General features: G+C 36.4%; 1 protein-coding gene across 1 annotated transcript in view; it reads left to right on the top strand.

Annotated features, from left to right (window-relative positions):
* The window catches only part of MALRD1 (MAM and LDL receptor class A domain containing 1), a 274,148-nt gene that overhangs the window by 7,353 nt on the left and 245,849 nt on the right, over window positions 1–20,946 (top strand). The window contains exons 3-7 of the mRNA XM_032991470.2: window positions 531–622; window positions 703–864; window positions 6,410–6,503; window positions 12,831–12,974; window positions 17,896–18,053. Coding sequence (XP_032847361.2) covers window positions 531–622; window positions 703–864; window positions 6,410–6,503; window positions 12,831–12,974; window positions 17,896–18,053 — 650 coding nt within the window. The remainder of the gene's footprint in view (window positions 1–530; window positions 623–702; window positions 865–6,409; window positions 6,504–12,830; window positions 12,975–17,895; window positions 18,054–20,946) is intronic.

Raw genomic sequence — 20,946 nt, forward strand, 5'->3', positions numbered from 1 at the left:
TCTGCAGTGAGGCAATTTTCTGAGCAGCCAAAAAACAGACCCATGGCCTGTGGAACAGAGGAACACCGTAACATCCTCTCCCATCTTCCACCACCTCCTTAGAGACTTGAACTTTTATAATAAATCCATGTTGTTGGTCACACCGGTTTGTTGGTTAGGCCTGAAATATGTGATCTATTCAATAACTGGAGTTTAAACTTTTTGATCAGCTTGTTGAGTTAGTCTCACTTCATCCCAAAAGTTTGCATGTAGTAATTGAGTATTCAAGCCATCAGTACATGAAACATTTTGGAACACTGCTTGAAATATCATCAGGAACATGGAGCAAAAATTTGTCAATCTCTAATATGAACAAAAGCTTAGCACACCATGGGTACACATGTAATATGAATCTCTTATGGGGAAAGATTTCTAGTTGGCTTTTTAGTTATTAATTCATACCTCTATGTATGCCTCTTCTTGTTTTGTTGTTATATTTTGTTTACCTTTTCTCCAAGCTTCTAAGATTTATTTTTAACATCTTTTAACAGCATATTTCCTCTCGTTGTCCTCTGAAATGAGATCTTCTGCAACTTTAAGGACCAATGTTTTTCTTCCAGCTGACAAAGAACACGTTTGCCAGGTATTTGGATGCACAGTCATTATATTTCATTTTTAGTCATAGTACTTCCCTGACATAATCAGACTTCTTTTTTGTTCTAGATTACATTTCATTATTGGATCAGTCACATGAGTGGAACATTGATGGTTGGACTTCAAAAGCACTCTGAAGATACTATTACAAACATCTGGCAAGTTTCAGGAGAACTCAAAAATCAGTGGAAAGCCAATACCATCACAATCAATAGCACTGAAAAGTATGAGGTTGGTAAATTGCAGTGACCATAAATTGCACTTGTTAAATGTCTGATAAATTGTGGGGTTTTTAATAAATCAAAACTAAATATTTTGTAAATCAAAAGAATTATCATGAGGTAAAAGAGAAGCCATTTGGAAGTTTTGATGGTCTGACATAATCACAGTTAATGTCTTAAGCATCTAGTAAAGAACTTTGGTAAAGGGAACGGTCTCTATGTAAACAATGAGGCTGTGATGGGAAGTACGCATCAAGAAGAGGGCGTCCCATGGAGGTGGGACTGCACTTTTCTGAGGCTGGACTTCCCTATATTGAGTGGTTCCACAAAGAACCAATAGAAAAGCAGTTTGTGACTCATGGGTTGAGAAGAAAGGTGAGACACCAGGCATACCTGCGGGGAGTAACTCCCCAATGACCCCCAAGCCCACCGACTCATTTCCAGAAGACTAAAGGTACAAACTATGCATGTAACAAAATCAAGAGAACGCTAGAAGCATAGGCTGCTTAATTAGCCTAGTGAGTCTGAGTACCTGTCCAGAGGAGGAGCAAGGGATTAGAAAAGGAAATGAAACTCTGAACAGTGGCACCTCTCTGGACCCGGACCTTTAGTCTGGCTGGACCATGCTGGAACAAGAACTGGTGAAATCTTTCCTTCTTGTCTCTCTCCCTTACTCTCTCACCTGATTTTCCTCTTTCTCTCTCCTTTTCTCTCTCCCATTATTTATCCCTATATCCCTTCATATATGACAAGTCTTACTGGGGCATGTTTAATTTGTGGCTTGACAGTGTGTGTTGCAAGGCTCGTGGCTTGCTGGTGTAAGTTGTGGGGTTTACCACTTGTTGCAGAAGTTGCAAGGCTAACTGACAAAGTTCCATGCCAATATCTGTTGTTAACAAATTAAATCTAGGTTTTTGAGTTGAAGAATCCCTTGTGTCATTTCACCTTACTCCTGAGCTGGGAATCAACAAATCTGAGTCGCTGTCCCAAGAAATTGGGATGTGACATAAGTTCATAGCTGGCATTAACCATTACTGTTTTGTTGTTCTCTCTTGGTGGTGTTAAAACTAATGCCAAACCTTACTTAAACTGTGAGTTTGTCCTGAATAAAACAGTCTCATTGCATTGTAAATTATCTACTTGCCCATAGAGATGATATATGCAGGATCTTAACTTTCAGTACAGTATTCCCTTAGCCTCAGTCTAACTGTATCAATAAACTCAAAGTTTAATTTATATAGGAAATATCATTCTATACTATGAGATACTGTTCTACAGGGATGCTTCAAGTGATAAATGCTATATTTAACTATTCATTGTAGCTTTGAGCCTTTGTCACAGAACGCATGCATATGGTTTTATTTTGCTCAAAGCTGCTGAAAAACAATGCAAGTCTCATAGACTATTTAAATGTTTTTACATGTGCATTTACACAAAGCGCTAGTACAGGAAATGTAACTTAGGGCTGTAATACTGTGGATGATGTATACTCACTGTTATGCATAACACTGGAGGGAAAGTGAGGAGCAGAAAAGAATATCAAGTATTTCCTCCTATAGTAGTTGCTGTGAAGAATTTGTTAACATACAAACCTGAAGGCATGAGAATACAACCTCATTTCAATAAACCATATGAATAACATTATTTGACTTGTAGAAGTAACATTGTGCTAAAGCATCCAACAGGATCTGGATTTTTGAAGTAATATTTGCCTGCTCAGCCCTGACCGAGAATATACGTTATGAAATAACTATACCTAACTCAACATAAGTATTAATGTTGCTATGTGTCAATAGCTTACTTCTACATGATATAAATGTATGTATAGCAATCTGAGACTGTACTGGAAGGTTTTACTTCCAGATTTACTTTTTCATCCTTCACATTGTTTAAAAAATTGAGTGAATCTAGCAATGGTTAATATGATATGGCATCTTCTTATAAATTGCTGGATCAAATGCGAATTAGGTTATTGATTGCAAACTTTGTTATCCTTTGCCTTCTATGAAGTGAACTGATAGTCCCAGTCCAGCTTAAAAGTGCCAGACTTACTGCAGTAATCATTACAATTGGCTAAAGAAACATAGCTGATCACCTTGCCAAACCTAAAGCCTGAAGCAGAGCAAACTTTCTTCTTTGATTGAACGTTTTTCTTCCCGTGTCAACTTACAAGATTCTGGTCATTCAAGTGAACGTAATTCACTTGCTGTTTTGCACTTGTTCTTTTTATATGACAAGATTTTTAGCCTACAGGACTACCTGTGAGATTTTTCAAGATAAAATTTTGATGAATAAAGTTTCTATGGAAAAAAATTGGATAGGAAAAAATACCTTTTTTTTCGGGGGGGGGGGGGAGGGAGGGGTATAGAAACCTATTTGAAAGGGGGTGCTTGAGTATCTCTGTCAATTTTGCAAGCACACCTGAAGTTAAATTTCATTAAAAATCAACCTTTGCTGCTGATTTTCCTTGCTCATTTCAATGCTGACTATTTATTACTTTTGTCTCTTCCTAAAAAAAATAAAAAGTCTTTATTATCATTATGGAATAAGAGATTTGGTTTTGGTTTTCAAAAAATCTGCACCTGTATGGAGCTGAGAACAAATTTCTGTTTCCCAGGCTTCATTAAGGGGAAATATTTTGGGCTTTTATTCAGTTCATTTTTGTTTTGGTGCTTGATGTCTCTGTGTTTTACCCTGGGCTTTGCTGCTGCACTAGAAATCTGCCCCTGTGGCTGCACTTGTGGAGGGAAACCCAGCCTGTGTTACATCCCACCTTACATTCCCATTACAGCTTTCCTTGCCGCTAATGGAGCTGCAATGTTAATTTGTTCTAATAGCCATAGATCTTGCATATTTAGGCAGCACTTATTAATTAGTTATGAGCAAGAAATGTCATTAAGTAGACATTTTCATTACAGAATTTTGGACTGAAGGAACCCTAGACTTTGTGTGAGAGGGAAAACTGAACAATTTTTTGCTCAAATAAATGTGGATGGGAGTCAGTTTGGTTAGTATTAGACTGAACTCAGGAGAAGACAGATGGGTGTCTGTGCTGGCGGAGGCCTGTGTAATCTTTTTTCAGGCCTGAGAGCAGGTGGAAGCATCTAGCATGATTTTCTGTCATTGGGAAGTGGGGAGGTTAAGACATGATGAAATAAGAAGTAGAACTGACTTTTCTAGAGAGATGGGTTCAGAGTAGCAGCACTGACTTTGCTCCTAATTCAGTCAGTAGTAAACCTTTCATAGACTTTGGGGCATTTGACTCCTCTCATGCAGTCAAATACTTTTAGATAGAAATAGTTGCTTTCCTCTATCATTGGAGAAACTTCCCCAGGTGTTCAGAATACCAGAATGTATTGAATGTCTACAACATCAGCCATCAGGAAGCTCTTTGCAGAGACACTGATAACACACACATTTAAAGCAAATCTCTTAAATCCATTCTTTTATTATATTGACCAAGTAAATAAACTGTTCATGGGTTTTGAGGAAACACAAATTAAATACTTTGTGTGCTCCACTGGAAGTTCCACCTCTGATTTTGCACCAGGAACATGAGCTAGCACTTCTTTAGTATTGTCTAAATTGCTTTGTCTCATGTGGAAATAAAATCTGACTATGAAGTCTTAACTGCAAGTTATATATAAATATATATTATAAATGAAGTTATTAATAAATAGATTTTGACTTCACAATGAAAAAATCACTGTGATAAGGTCACATATTTGTCAAATCCTTGCTATTAAAAATTATTTGTTGCGTTTCTAATTACAAAACATTGCACTGGATTACTTTAGAACCTTATCTGAAACCAAGTAATCATAGAAACAGACAATATGAATATACTATTTGTCCTTCTACTGGTGATGTAGCCAAAATACACAATAACAACATGTTGCAGCAACATTCAATAATTCAAAATACTGTTTTCTGAAACAAATCAAATTAACAAATTTCTAAGGTATTGCTTTTCAGTCATGTAAACATATTATTGAATGTGATACGATGCCATTAAGATTCAGTGTGACTGAGTTATTCTTTCCAAGTAGATACCAACATGAAATGAAATAAACATCTTTATATCAAAATATATTAAAACAAAATCTTATATCAGGATTAACTCTGTTCCTTCAAAACTTTTGGATTTCAATAAACGTACTCATTTCATTGTGCTACAGCTAACCGAAGAGGTATGAACACAGAGGATGACGTTATTTCTTAATGATACCATATTAGAAAATGCAGTTGTCTGTCTGCTAATGATGGTTTTCATGGAATAATTGCCAGACAAAGTGGTTACTGGTCATCCTTCTCTTTGTTGTGTTAAAAAAATAACTATAGATATGTGTGCACATATATATATAAAAATAAACTAGACATGGATTTCTCACTAGTGCTATGGCAGATAAACAGATAAAATTATATCTCTCTGGTTGTATAATACCAGGATAATTTGACTTTATAGGCTTTCATATTTATTTTGCAGGTCAATTGCAGTATAAGAAAAATAAACAAAACCCCGTAACTTCACCCCCCCCCAAAAAAAAAAAAAAGAACAAAACCAAAAACCCTTATAACATAACGGTCATATCCTTGACTGACTTGTGTCATTTTGTACAAAGAAAAACTGTACTCTTAGTGCTAATTTATAGGATAAATGCAGGTTTTCTGCTACAATCTCTTAAACTGTGCACAAAATTGCCTCTGAACTCTAAAACTAATATTTGAAAACTTATTATATAGCTAACACTGTACATTCACTATTAAGAGCTAGAATGTAGCTCTAGGTTGATTATGCCTCCAGGATTCTGCAAAATTCTGGAACAGTAACATCCCAAGGTATGACTAGGGAATCATTTAAGGAATGTAATTCAAATGATTGATTTGTTGCGTTGTTTTGATTGGTGAGGTTTTTTGTTGGGTTTTCCCAAGGACTGCCATTGATCATTCCTCTTCTACATTACTGCTGAAAAACTGTGGTAGTCGCTACATTTACAAATGTAGATTGAAATCTGCCTCTATGTTGGAACTTTGTTAGGAAAAAAGAAAATCACTGTTGTAACATTAGAGCAGAATAACAGTTGGCCAAGTGCTCCTCAAGGTTTGTTTTGGCTAAAAACTTGATGGAAGTCTTCTGAGTAATGGTGTTTGTTACTCTGACTTTGCTCCAGGTCTCCAATAAATTCCAAAAATGACCAGAAAAGGTTAATATTTACAGTCTCTGGTGGAATAATAGCTTGATAAAACACAAAATCTTTTGTATTTCTTAACTTCTGTGATCCTTGTTTAGATTTTGATGTATTTTATTGTGGTTTTCAGATCCTTCTTGTAAAAGGCTACTTCACTCTTGAGTTAGATGATTAGTCTATATATCTGTGCTGACAAGCCACAGATATGTGAAAAAGCCAGGATGGTAATCTTCCAAAATTAAATGCATTGAGTTCTCATATTTCTAACAGAAAGTCTATGGACTAGACTCGCATATCTTAGTATGTTTTTTCTCTTGTCTATGACACTGGTGAATGCCCTTGTTGATTTGCTGTCAATCTCTGCAGGTTATCTTTCGGGGGATGGTGGAGACCCAGAGGCAAGATGAAAGTGTTGCCATCGATGATATTATTTTCAGTAAAGGATGTTCCCTGGCATGTGGTAAGAATACCCGTTTTTCAGGAGACAGATCATTCTACTTTGTCTTTCCCTTGGATTAGAAGAGAAAACACGAAAGAAAGGTTTTCTTAACTGTATAAGTGATTTCCTCTGGCTCATTTTCATTTCTCTAAAACATCATCTGTCTTATCACATCTAAACATAGTTACAAAGAATGACAATAAATACCTTAAGAAATCTGGTACAGTGTAAATGTAGCTTCCTGCAGCCCCAAGAGCACTAATGCCTCAGTGGGTAGTAAAGGTCTACTGGTTTTGGCCAAAGAATCGATGTGTTCAGCCAGCTCAGGAAAAGCTTTGGAGCTGACTTTAGAAAGATTACGAGGGCACTTGTGCGTATTTTTAAATGCGTGAAGGTCCTGATCCTCAGCTGTGTAGTGGGGCTATTTTGTTCCACTCTACTACATCCAAGAGCTGTAATGTCAGGCTAGTCAGCTCTGCAGCCAGACCATCTTCACATGTCAGGATTCTTTAGGAAAACATTTCTCATTTCACTTTTCAACTCAATGTATTTTCATGGGAAAGAAATATTACCCATCCTAGCATAAATTGGATTGCTTGCTGCTCTGTATTACACAAGAAGATTGCACTGTGGAGCCTATGTCACATCCTTAGGTGACCACAGTCCTGATTCAAAGCACCTCCTTTGTTTTCCTGCCTCTGAGTTGTAGCACAGGCACTGAGGGTTCAGTCTTTAAGTTTAACTTGAGGTATGAAGTGCAGTGTTTGACACAGACGAAGCTAGAATACACGATTGGTTTTGTGTACTGTGGTCTAAAATAAAACTCTCTAGATTTCCCAGTAGGAAAAACTATTGAGAATAGATGCATATGGTTATTAACATATTAGAGTGCTGAGCAGTTATAGGCAGATCACAGTAAGATACAAATCCCAGTGTAATGATTCAGGCAGGTATATATGTTTATTTCAAAGGGAGCCTGTATTGGGGAAATGAAGTTTCAGGTAACTAAACCTGGTCATGTAAGTCTCTCCATGTTTCAACTGTCTTGCAATGGAGAGATATAGAAGCAAATGTTATATAAACATCTTCATGCCAGGGCCCATCTTGTTTTTCTGTTTTGTAGAAGTTTTCTAGCAGTACTACTTAGTGAGCAAGGATGCTAATTTAAAACTTTGGGCATACTTATCTATGAACTTGGGTAAGTTTACAGTGTGCTTTCTTTGAAAAAATGGATATGAAACTGACAATGAAAAGAGAACAGAAATGTGATTCTCCAAACTTCTTTCTGTTCCTTGGAGGATTTCTGCAAATGAAAGGGTAGGTTTAAAATGGAAAAAAAATGCATTGCTAGACCCTAGCAACCTATATAATTGTTTAACCATTTCCTACAGGAGGATATAAATCTCTCTGTACAAATACATTGGCTATTTTGATAAACAAAGTGCTTCTAAAGCAAAGAAAAATTGAAAAAAAAAAAAAGTCAGCTATAGAGGTGAAATACTGTCTCAGATGAAAAAATAAAAAATTGAAACAGAAACAGGATGCATTCATTAAAACTTATAAATTAAGGTGTTAAACTCACCTTACATGGCAACTGTTGAATTATATGGTGTGGCATAAAGTTGAGCTGGAGCACTGTTAAGTACCTGAGTTATATTCTAATAAAAGCCAGTTCTTATCCTGTGCTTCCCCATTAGGAAAAGTCAGCTTCATTAGGTGGCTTCTAAGTTGCTCAAAGCAGGCAAAACCAGGGTCAAAAGATCTTAATTTTCTCCCTGAAAGAGGAATTTTACTACTGAACATTTTCCAATAATTAAAACAAAAGTTCAGATTAATGGTTCTTTGAATTTGAAATAGCTTTTTCTCTAGTCCTTATGGAATGTCTGGATAAGAAGAATTTAAATGAAGACCACTTTAATTGCATGAAACTTGTAGTTAAAATTTGCATTTTGAATGTATCATTTGTGATTTTTCAATCCCACTGTAAATGCACCTAAGAAATGACCTGTACATTTGTATCCATTCATATGACTGTGCTTTTAGGGTCATGAGTAAAATAGCTGAAGTATTTGTGCTTTCAGGAGTTTTTTGATACAAACTGTGGTAGCTAAATATAAATGTATTTTCATTAAGTTTTAAGCTTTTTCCTCCCTTCTCTCTCTCACCTGTCTCTCAGACTGACCCCTTCAGTTTCTTGTCCAGTTTTGCTAGATAGTAAACTTCTTAAATTAAAAAAAAAAAACAAACAAACAAACAAACAAAAACACGAAAAAACAAAAATACCCCTTATCTTCAGCATATCAATTTAAGATACTCTACATTTTGTAGTTTTCCCCACTGCTGACAAATTATTTCAGTTATCCCTCAAAAACACTGCAGCTTTTTATTATACAATTGTGTATGTGCTGTAGGTAAAATATTTTAGCTGCCAGATAGAAAATATTAAAGTTATGCTCTAAAACATATATACTACAAAATCTTCCTTAATTATACCTTTAGTAGACCTTCGATTCAAAGGTTTCATATTCTTATCCAAGTGTCTGATTGCCCTGCAGAATTCCTTCTTGATTCCTGACGAATTATATATGTGAAGAACTCTAATAAGATTGTTGTTCTGATCTTGTCATAGGGGTGAAAGTCAAGAGCCCCAAGGCTTGAGAGTGTAATGTTATAAGGGAGAATGAGGTTTTTGTCCTCCTTAAGTCCCTTGTAATGGAAAAGTAGTATATCTTCCTTGCAAAGATGCTTTTTTTTTCCTCAAAACTGGGGTAAAAATATATGTATTACTTATAATGTATAAATTCTGATAAAAATCCAGTATGAAAGTTTCAACTGAAAAAATCTCAAACTTAATTCCTTAGTTAATTGCAATCATGCAGAGTTGTAGACTTTAATATCACAGGTTCAGAACTGCTACAGGGATGGGAGGAAGAAAATTAAAAATACTTATCTCACTGTTGTCTGCCATGATGCACAAATAAGATCTGGAAAATGGGTATTTTGTCCCAAGAGACTGGGATTTTTGTCAAAACTGAGACTGAGAATGTTTGTCAAATCAAACAACCTATCTCAGAAATATTTACAACTAAATTAGAAAAGTGCAAAATGAATCAAAATAGTTGTTTCATTAATTAAAAAGTGTATAAAGAAAACCTTGATTATTTTGAGCATATTTACAACTTTTTTCAAATGCTGAAATTTGACAAAATCCATCATTTTCTAGACTATTTTAGAATTTTGCATTTTCCATGGGAAATATTTTCCACAAGCCCTTCTTACTTAATACATATGGTTTGAAAAAAGCGCATATGACTAGCAACACTGGAACAAGGAAGAAATTAGAGGTTTGTAGCATCAGCTGGACAGGGCATTTCACTGAGATGTCAGTAATGTGAATAGCACAGTAACTCTGAGATTCAGTAGACAGTAATGTCAATGTATACTGACATAAAATTGTTTCCCCTGTACAGTTAGGAATATCCATGTTTTCTCTGAGATACCCTGACTGCTATTTAAAAGTTTGTCTTAACCAGAAAGTTATCTTTCCACTGCAATAATATTAAGAGGTGGAAATTCCATTATGGTAGTGCAATTCTGCTTAAAATAATTTATTTCTGTAGTCATTATTAGTTACACAAAAATTTGCAGCTACAGTCTGGCATCTCAAACTTTGTAGAATCGTAAAATCACAAAATGGTTTGGGTTGGAAAGGACATTTAAAAATTATGTAGTCCAATCCCCCTGCCATGGCCAGAGATACCTTCCACTAGATTAGGTTGCTCAAAGTCCCACCCAACCTGGTCTTGAACACTTCCAGGGAAGGGGTGTCCCCAACTTTTCTGGGCAACCTGTTCCAGTGCCTTATCGCTGTCATTGTAAAAAATTTCTTCCTTATATGCAATCCAAATCTACTCTCAGTTTAAACCACTGCTCCTTATCTTGTCACTATAGATCTTGGTAAAAAGTCTCTCTCCATCTTTCTTATAAACCTCCTTTAAATATTAAAAAGCTTGTGGCAGGTGTACCTGCCCGATGAAAATGTGGCTCCCTGGCTGTTGAACTTTTCCTGTGCCCTTGTTCTCAGGGCTTTATGGTAGTTGGGGTCCTCTGCCAACAGGGGCTGATATTGACCACAGGTCAGATTTGGCTCGGGTATAAATGGAGTCCCTGAGGGGGAGTCATTTTGAGCTAGTCCAGCCCCAGCAGCTTGCTGCAGGTAAGAACTCTCCCCTTGGGTTGGGACGCCACCCAGGGAGACTCCTCAGGGTTCCTATGGGTTGGGACACTGCCCTGAGATGTTCCTTGAGGTTGAGAGTCCTTACCTTAGGTGAGTGATTGAGAGTTTTGGGTGGTTGTTATATCCCTGGTTGGTGTTTTGGGTTGTTGTTAAACCCTGGAAGTTTGCGTGGTGATAGTTTGTTCTCCTCTTACGGACATTTGGACCTGTTGTTTGTATGTTTGCGGATGTCCTGGTTTGGTCTGGAATAGAGTTCGTGTTCATTTTGGCAGCGGGAGGAGTGCTGCAGCACACTGAGATCCCAGCGGTTCTTGAGGTCCAAGAGCCCTTGCCTGTGTGCAGGGTTGGGGGGAGCACAGCTGGAGTTCTGGGCCCGGATTGGCTGATATACCATGTAATGTGACACTGTGCTCACTATATAAAGGCAGGAGTGGGCCAGGAGGGGATCTCACTTCCGGGAGTGTGGCCGTGGGGCCTTTGTGTTCGGGATCGATGGCCAGGAGCAGGTGGGTGTCGGTCGGTGGGTGGTGAGCAGCTGTATGTTACATTACCTGTTGATACTGTCACTGTATTATTCTGTTACCGTCATTTAACTGTTTTTATCTCAACCCACAAGTCTCCCTTTGTCCCTCCGATTCCCTTCCCATTCCCAAGTGGGGGGAAGGTGGGTGAGCAGCTGTGTGACGTTTAGCTGCTGACCGAGCTCAAACCACAACAGTAGAGTGTTGATTAATTGTGTATAAAAAGAGTTTTGGTTTTTTTTTTTTTTTTTTTGTCTATTGGTTTGGGAGTTTCCACAACAAGGCTGCAATAAGGTCTGCCTGGAGTCTTTGCTTCTCCAGGCTGAACAACTCCAAATCTCTTAGCCTGTCTTCATAAGGAAGGTGCTTCAGCCCTCTGATAATTTTTGTAGCACTCCTCTAGACCCACTCTAATAGGTCCACGTCTTTTTTATGCCAGGGTCCCAGAGCTGGATGCAGTACTCCAGATAGGCTCTCTTCAGAATGGAATAGAGGGGCAGAATCACCTCGCTTAACCTGCTGGCAACACATTTCTTTTTATGCAGCCCAGGATGCAATTGGCTTTCTGGGCTACAAGTGCATATTCTTGTCTCATGTCTAATTTTTCATCCACCAATACCCCCAAGTCCTTCTGTGTATGGCACTTGGTCTTGTTGAACTTCATGAGGTTTACATGGGCCCACCTCTCAAGCCTGTCAAGGTCCCTCTGGGTGGCATCCCTTCCCTCTAGCATATAACCTGCACCATTGTGCTTGGTGTCATCTGCAAACTTGCTGAGGGTGTACTCAATCACATTATCTATGCTATAATGAGGATATTTAATAGTATTAATCTCTGCACAGACCCTCAGGGGATATCACTCATTACTGGTTTACAAACAAACATTGAGCCATTGACTGTGACTCTTTGGACACGACCATCCAGCCAATTCCTTATCCATCTCACAGTCCATTCATCAAACACATATCTCCCCAATTTAGAGGTGTGTTGAGGGAGGCCATATCAAAGGCCTTAGAAGTCCAGCTAGATGATATCCATAGGTCTTCCCCTGTTCACTGATGCAGTCCATCCATTGTAGAAGGCCAGTAGCTTAGTCAAGCATGATTTACCTGTAAAAAGTTCTTGAAAATATGTAGTGATGTATTCAAAAACTTTTTGGTTCTACAAGGAAGCATTCTGTTGCAAGTATTATGGAGATGCTGCTGAGTTTAACCTCTCAGTTAGAAGTGATTTTTCTGTAGCTATCATCTAGAAAAGTAAATGAGTATTTCTTGTTATGACATGCCATTTTTTATGTTTCCTGGCAACTCTCATTGTGGAAGTGAATTCATGAAGGTTTCAACAACTGGCAAGCATAAATAGCACTCCATTGCTTTGAAAGATGCATTTATCTTTAGGGAATGATTTTTTTAAATGGTATCATTAAAGATGGCAGCCTGAAATACTAGACAGCACTCAGTGATACACAGTGCTTTTGAAGTAACCAGAGGCAGAAAGGCTGACAAGTAGTTTAATGAGCATATGTTTCTAATGGGAAGTAGTCTCATAAATAATGACTTCTTAAGAACTGATTGTTTTTCTCTCTTTTAGCACCACAGAGTTCCAGTTTTGAGCTTGGCATGTGTGAGTGGCATTCAGATCGGCTAGCTGAACTTGCTATATGGGCACAACTGCAAGCGGGACACAAGATTGCCTCCTGTTCCTTCCTGAATAACTGGAGCAACAATACTAAAGGTGGGAAATTTAAGTTAATGCACAGTTACTAGCTGTCATGAAGCATATGGTGCATCTTAGGACAAGATGGTGGCCCAATATAGAAACAGAACAAAAACATGAAAAGTAATTGTATGTATTTTGTACTTAAATTAGCTTTTGCTTTGACCATTTAGTAAAGATGCTGTGAACACACGTGCTGGTGAAACATGAAAGATTTTAATGTAAGTATTCCCATATAAACTAATAATTGATTTATTATCTAGTTAATTCCTTGTGTGAGATCTATGCAACAATTTAGTGAAATTAAATTAAATCCATTTAAGCCCACAGCCCTTGTGTGTGTGTTTTCTGTTCTGTTTTGGTTTTGACACTTGTCAGTTTTACTTGTATTACTATGTTTGAGCACAGTCAGAAATTTCACTTTAAACTCTTAAATAGGAGATCTGTAGAAAAACATTTGTTACACAAAATAGTTTATTACTCTCAAAACCAACAAAATTAATCCAGTTGCACTTTCCAGAAGTAAAGAGCAGCACTTGTTTTTGAAGTTGTTGTGTAATGCTTATCTATGGGTTTATGGGAAAGGTTTTTGAAAGCTTGTGAAGGATATAAATGTCTAAGTGTTGTAATGTGAAATGGAATCACCTTGTCAGCTAAGTGTTTGGCTTATCTATTGAGAATGTCTTCAAAGGGGCTGAGTAGAACTCATTGTAATAGTATAATTTGTGATGTAGCTTTGAAGAACTGATAGTGTGGAGATTACTGCTTGAACTTTGAGCCCACAGAAATTGAGTACATCTCATTGATAGCAGCTGAATGAATGCTTAGATATTGTTTTCATTTTGTAAAGATATTTAAAAATACATTTTGGCATTCATTTCAACACACTCTAGTAACTATAACTCAAATTATAATGGAATAGCAAGAAAAAGTGCTTGACTGCATACACACTCTTAGGACAAAGTTTTACATGTTAGCATTTTTGTACAACAGAGAGCATATAGACTAGTAAAGCAGATTTTTTCTCATCTTTAAAAAAAAAAGAAAGAAAAGAAGTCAAAGAAGTCACACCACCTTTCAATTTCCACTGGGATATCTGAAAATATTAGACTTTTAATTTGATTTTATTTTAAACACTTTCATGAAAGCTGTTTTATTAGTCCCATACCTTAACATGATACCTGAAGGGCTAGTATGGGTATGGATTTCCCCTTTATGGCAATATTGTGCTAACAGAAAACATACTGAAATTCTGTAAGTGGCCAGGTCACAAGCAATGTCTATTGAAACAGACCACGTTTTGAAATGTCTATTGTATAGATACTCAGGCATTATTGTATAAACGCGCCCAGGTATCTCAATAGGCTGAACGTATAACACAAACAACTGCTTGGGGACATTCCCTGTGCTTCCATGTCATAAAGGAAAAAAGAAAATATGAGAAGAAATAAGTGTTGAAACAACATAGACAATTTATCATTAATATTGGAAAGTATTGAAAAATCTGAACTATGATTGCTCACCTCTCAATAAATTCAGTATTTCTATTCATGCAGATTTGTAGATGTGTAAATGAAGAGACTGAATATTAACTGTAATTCTAAAAACTAAAGAAATAGTATGCAAACTGCAAAAATACCATACCTGAGGGCTCAAACTTGCAATGCAAATAGAGCTTGACTAAGCTTTAGTTTTTTATTTTGATCAAAGCTTTCACTACTATAAATAGAAGTAAGAAACTAAATTATAAAGCAGAAGTCTAGACAATTATATTTATAAAGAAAGGATTGCTTATAGGCTTTGAATAATCCTCCTTTCCTGGTATTCTTAAATTTAATAAAATACCTTCTGTCCTTGGCAGACTTTTTTTCCTTTGTTCTTTTATTGCTTCTTTTCTCCTGTGTTGCATTTGTAGGCACCTTCTCTGTAACATTTTCTTTTGAATTCTGTAGTGTCAGAAGTTCTTACAGAGGTTTTAAATTCCCCTGCAATATTGTTCAGAAAATATTTTTTGTTGTTGTTGTTTTCTTTACTGATATTTCAGACGTGCTATGTAGTTTCCATAGTTTATTCTTCTTACATTGGATTAATCTAGTTTCCTGCAGCTGGGGTAGCACTTCTTCAATAATAAACTAATGAAACCAATTCTCTGCATAATAAAAATAAATATTATGAGATGCAAAAAGTAATCAAAGGAAGTGTCATGGCTTTCAAACCCAACATTTCAGGTATCTGATTATAACATTTCTTCAAGTTTAAACATGAAAAATATAACCATTGCTCTTTTTTCCTCTTTTTTTTTTTTTTTTTCTTCAAGATTTCATCCACGACTTGTGAGTTCATAAAAATTCACCTTCAGAGAGCAATAACAATGACAATTCAGATTTAACCTCTTCTTTCTTCAAAATGGTTGAGTGGGAAGGCTGCAGGTGTTTTAGTTCGGAGACTGAACGGTTCTCTGCTGTGGAAGAGAATTTGCCGGAAAAGGAAAGATCACAATTTGTGGCTCAATTTTAACTGAAGGCTCAATTGTTACATAAAACTAATAGCATAGATTCAAAGTACTGTAGTTTTTGAAATAAGAAGCAAGCCATGGATTAAATCAGGAGTGACAAAAGATTTGCGTCAGAAAATGGTTAAGATGGAGCCAAGCAGCTAAATATTTATAGGCTCTGAGTTTTCAGAGTAGCAGGATGCAGGCAGGTTCACTAGCCCACCCCAGGTCTAACAAGACACTGGCCCACTTCAGCAGTAAGTTGGAAGTTCTGCTTGTAGTGGGGTTCCATTGCAGTCAGTGGCTGATCTTTCTGCAGGACTCCAAAATTTCGCTTATGACAGACAAAATTTTTCTTCAAAACTGAAAGAAATAAGACCATCTATCTAAAACTTGATTAAGCAGCCATGTGGGGAAAATAAAAGGCCTTATGGAATAATATTAATTCTACGCTCTATCCTGGCCAACATCCCACTGCATCTTGCCAGAAACACAAATTTCTGTGACTCAATAGCCATACTATCACATTTTCAGGAATGAAGCGGGTTTTGTGGGATTCCTGTTCTACTTGTAAAAACATGGGGAAGTCTGGCACTTCAGAATCAAAGTCAGGAAAGTTTAAGAGAGCACAACCTAAAGAAGGTCAGAGCATAAACAAAGTAATATGCTACGGAATGTATTGGACGGAGAGAAATTCAGTCCTTAGAGAAGAGCTGCAAAGTTTGTAGCAAATGAAAGAAAAATTTCCCAATACTGTTCATCTTTAGAAAGATACTTGATAAATGCTGGCTAAAGGTAATAAAAAAAAAAATTCCCTGGCAGAGGGGAAACATAAGTATTTTAGCATAGTTTATTGTCTGTCCAGTTAAACTGACATGGTTCTACTTTTGCAGGCTGTAGAGAAGAGGGAAAAAATAATAATACAAAATCAGTGTTTTTCAGGACAAGAGCCTTCTGGAGTCTTCATTTCTGAAAGTAGGCCTCAATTTGTCTCGGAAACATTCACAATACTTGAGTAAAATATATTCCCTGAAGAACAGTCAGTATCCCTTGTGGACACATGATTATTTTGGACATTTCATAGAACTTTTGTCTATCTACTGCTGTTCACTTGCTTTCTTATCTAAAAATGATGTTAACTCCACTTCTCCCTCTTAAAGATTCAGGAATTTAAACTGACAGAGGAAAAAGAATGTTAATTATCACTAGGCTCAGAAGATAAATTCGTTTGCTCGTGTATTATAAAATATCACAGAATTCTGAAGTTAGATAAAGAACTGATAGCGCAAATTTTAATGCTGATGCATATTTCTCTTCTGCACAAGGAAGTAAGCACAGAAGTGTAGATGCTTTCTTGATCTCTGTCAAACAATGCTGTGTTAAATCTATAATGTCTCTTTATATCAAGGCTAGCTGCTGTGGCATGAAATTGCAAACCTGATTTCAGTGAAATTATAACCATGTATTTCAGTGTAAAATGTTGCATAACACAAAGAATAAAATGGCAACCAAAGGAAAAGAATAAAACCAAACGTTTTCCTTGTAAAATGACACTTTCTCCCTTCAGCTTGAAATAAACTTTGTAACATCTGTATTTGAGATAAGTTGTATTTAGAAACATGAACACAGAAAGAGCAGACTTAAGACATTTAATCTGTCCTTGTTTATTAATTTAATAGCTTCAGAAATCAGGAAAATCGTCAGTGACTCAGGATGGGGAAAAAAAAGACCTGATATATTTGGTAAAATGCATTTAGCCTTTTTATTTCTGACAAATAAAAGACACTGTTGAGGGGATGGAGTATTCTTTTAGATCTCTGCAGGAACGCTTTTATGAGGGACAGTAGGTTAAGAAGAGTACAAATTGCTTTTCTGCTTCAGAAGAAAGACAATATGGTTCCAACATTTTGCTGCAGAAATTCTAGCTGAGAAATAAAGACCTTTATTACATGGTGGACATGCTACTGCCTCTTGTAGCACTAAGGTGAAATACAGTTCCCTTTCACCTTTTTTTTTTTTTTTTTAATTTTTGAATTGTCTACAGAAGTATTTCTGTAAAAAGAATATTTTTCTGGAAACCATAGTGGAAGAAGGAAGAAAGCCCGGTTTCCAAATATATTTGCGGTTAGGTATTGAATGGTTGTAAATGTAAGGAGGCTGAGCTGAATGTGGGACTGCTTACAGTTTTTAACATGCAAAGTAACAGATTCAAGATGCTATCAACTGATGTAATTCTTGGTTGCTGGAGCCATCTGTGAATTGAATTAAGATGTATATCTATCTTTTTAATAGGAAACACATGACAGCCAAGTTACATCATCAGCACGATGACTAGATTGCATTGTTGCCACAGTCATTTAATTACAGGAAAGCAGTTCTTATTTTAATAGAATAAGAAATAAAATACATGTTTTGTGAAAAAGTGCCTTTTATTTTATTTTTCAGGACATTTTGAGTGGTTAGAAGCTGATGACAACGCGTTATATAAAAGCACTTATCTTAACAGCTCCATGTGCCATTGCTCCAGCAAGAATTGCCGTTTTCAGTTTCATTACTCCATGGCAGATAACAGCGTTCTCAAAGTGGTACTGTTTACTAATCAAGTAAGAAGAAACTTGCATTCATTTTTAAAGGGTAAAGATACGGCAGTGCAGGTGTTACCAGCCAAAATGCCAGGAAATATGCCTGCTAACATATGCCTGCCTCCTAAGTTAGTTTGTGCCAAACAGTAACTTGGTATTGTTCCACTGATCTATGCAACTGTAAAGCCTGGGTGTTTGCTGACTCAGCTATAAACTAATTAAATGAGTGAATGTTCTATAAAAAAGATGTGAAGAACAAACTCACGCTATTACAGAATTAAAGAATTTGGGGACTTCAGGGGAAAAAAATCTATAGTAACAGCTTTTTCTAGCCTTCTTCCCATTATGGAAATGGGAAAATAAGTGCTTTTCTCTATGGAGACACAGAAAAAAGGAAAGTTCTTGCTTAACCACTTGATTTGTTGTGCTCATGTTTTAGAGCAGTAATTTTCCTGGTTTTCTACCTATTACTAGATAAAATAACCATGTCAAACTGAAACACAAATGCATTGAGCAATGATAACTATTTCCATCTTTCTTACCTTCCTTGCCTTGTTGAGGCTTTCTGCTGTTAAAATGTTTTCTTTTGAAAGTCTTGTTTAATAAATTTGGTGGATTCCCCAACTCTGGGCAGTTTTAAGATTCAGCTGGACAGGGTGCTGGGTCATCTTGTCTAGCCTGTGCTTTTGCCAGGAAAGGTTGGACCAAATGATCCTTGAGGTCCCTTCCAACATGGTATTCTATGACTCTAACTTAATATTGATGATATTGTACTACTACTTAATGAAAGCAAGAGCAGTACAGCTGGTCTCATTGTTAATGGTTCTCACACCTTGATGTTGGAGTTGAATTATTATAATCCAATAATATAAGTATTTAAAAAGACAGATCCACTTCATCCACAAAGTTAAGATGCAAAAAACCTGAAGTGTAATACTACTAAGGGGTCTAAATATAGGAATAGGTAATGGAAATACCTTTTTTCTTTCCCACTGTGTCTTCAAGTATTCATGAAAACAACTCCAAGCTCTTGCTCATTTTTCATTTATAAAAGGCAATAGTATATTTCTATGACCCATTACCATATCAGGGAATTGCAACATAATCAGTGTTCTGGTCAGAATGAATGGAGATTTGTGCCATAAATCCCAATTGCCAATAAAGGCCCATGCAACCTTGAGACAGACTAGGAATACTGATTTCAGTTGTTCATCTAATATCATCAATGGACTTGATTTAAGAGTTTCCTATTCCTGAAAATAAAGCAAATTATGTGAGCCAAAACCATAAGAAGACTGGCATTTGAGCTCCCATAGAATTGGAAGACTAAACTGAGTTAATTGATAAACAGTTCCTTACATATGCATTACAAGAATGTTTTTGTCAGTTATTACATCAGTTCAGTCCACTCTGTTTCCACAACTTTTCTTAGCCTTTTGATATTTTAGTTATTGAATTCCTCTTTCAGTCAGAAGTGTATTTATTGCACATAGACTTATTTAAAGCTGATAGGAGTTACTCATACTGCAAAATTTTCAGAAACACCTGCAGAAACATAAGCTTCTACTGGTAGCTTCAAAAACAAAACCCTACAGACTCATATTTAAGACTTCTTAAACTGAAATTAAGGGAAGGGTAACTCTTACACATTTTACTGCTGAATCATTAGGATATTTATGAAAAACTAGACAAATACTGAGAAACAGAAGTTAGAGCTGAGTGCTCGTTCTGACCCTGGAAGAAAACAGAGATGATGTCACGGAGGCTGTCTTTCAAAATAACTTCTCAATTGCATGGTCCACTACCATACAGTTTCCCTGCACCCACTTTTACTATTTTTATTGGTCAGAACCTCCTGTCTCTGAATAACAACTCTTTCTGTGTCCCAGCATTGCCAGGCTTGAGGCAGACAGAGACTGGATTACATTTAATGTACAGTTTCAGTACTGTTCTTAGAGGACAAGCACCACACATTTTGCAAATGTATCCCTAGCCTTCCTCACCCTTTCAACAGAGAGGTCAAAGAGGAGTGAAAGTATCTTCTAATATAGACGTTATGACATCAATTGGAAGACAAGGAATTTAAATTGCTATTGAGTATGAAGAAGGACAGGGAAAACGGACTCTTTTATCAACAGTAACCTGTTGTTGATTTATATTTAATTTACAGTCTATGATAATCTGCAGCTTTTTCTGTTTTATTGCTGGCCTAGCAAAGATGGTCTTCATTCAATACTACTGCATTTGATCATTTGTTTTTTCTTTCCTAACTGTGATTCATATGTCTTTGAACTTTATGTTATTGGTTTGAAATTGATTTTTTTGGTATACAGAGATGATTTTAAATTCTAATGGAGTCCTTCAGAGTGTTTGTAATTCCTCCCGATTCAGTGTTATCCACATTTTTAAAAATTTTATTTTTCATTCCACTATCCAAACAGTCAGGACTATAATTATGTCAGGCCCTGGAACAGACCTATGCAGAGCCCCATTATAATTTTCATTTATCTTGGCAGAAAACTATAGACAGCTCCTCTTCTAAATAAGGTTGCAGTCCTATATGTACAGCCATTTGTACACCCATTTTACAGTAATTCCTTCTGCACCTAGTCTCCTCAATTTGCTTAAGGAATGTCCTATGATATTATGTTAAAAGCCTTAATAAAGTAAAGTAAGTTTTACTTTTTCAAGTCTGTTTATGATAAAAAAAAAAAATTACACTGGCTGAATGGGACTTGTTCCTCATCAGAAGCGGTTAATGTAGATTTCTCACTTTCTTATTCTCCAGCTGCTTACAAGATTATTGTTAGCAATTTGTTCCACTGTCTTATGAGTTGTAAACTTTCATCTGATGAGCTATAATTGCATAGTCTATATTTTTGCATTAACTGTAATATATATCCTTTGCTCTCCC

Source organism: Tyto alba, unplaced genomic scaffold (genome assembly GCF_018691265.1).
Source record: "Tyto alba isolate M040663 unplaced genomic scaffold, T.alba_DEE_v4.0 Super-Scaffold_38, whole genome shotgun sequence".
In the NCBI taxonomy this organism is placed as follows: domain Eukaryota; kingdom Metazoa; phylum Chordata; class Aves; order Strigiformes; family Tytonidae; genus Tyto; species Tyto alba.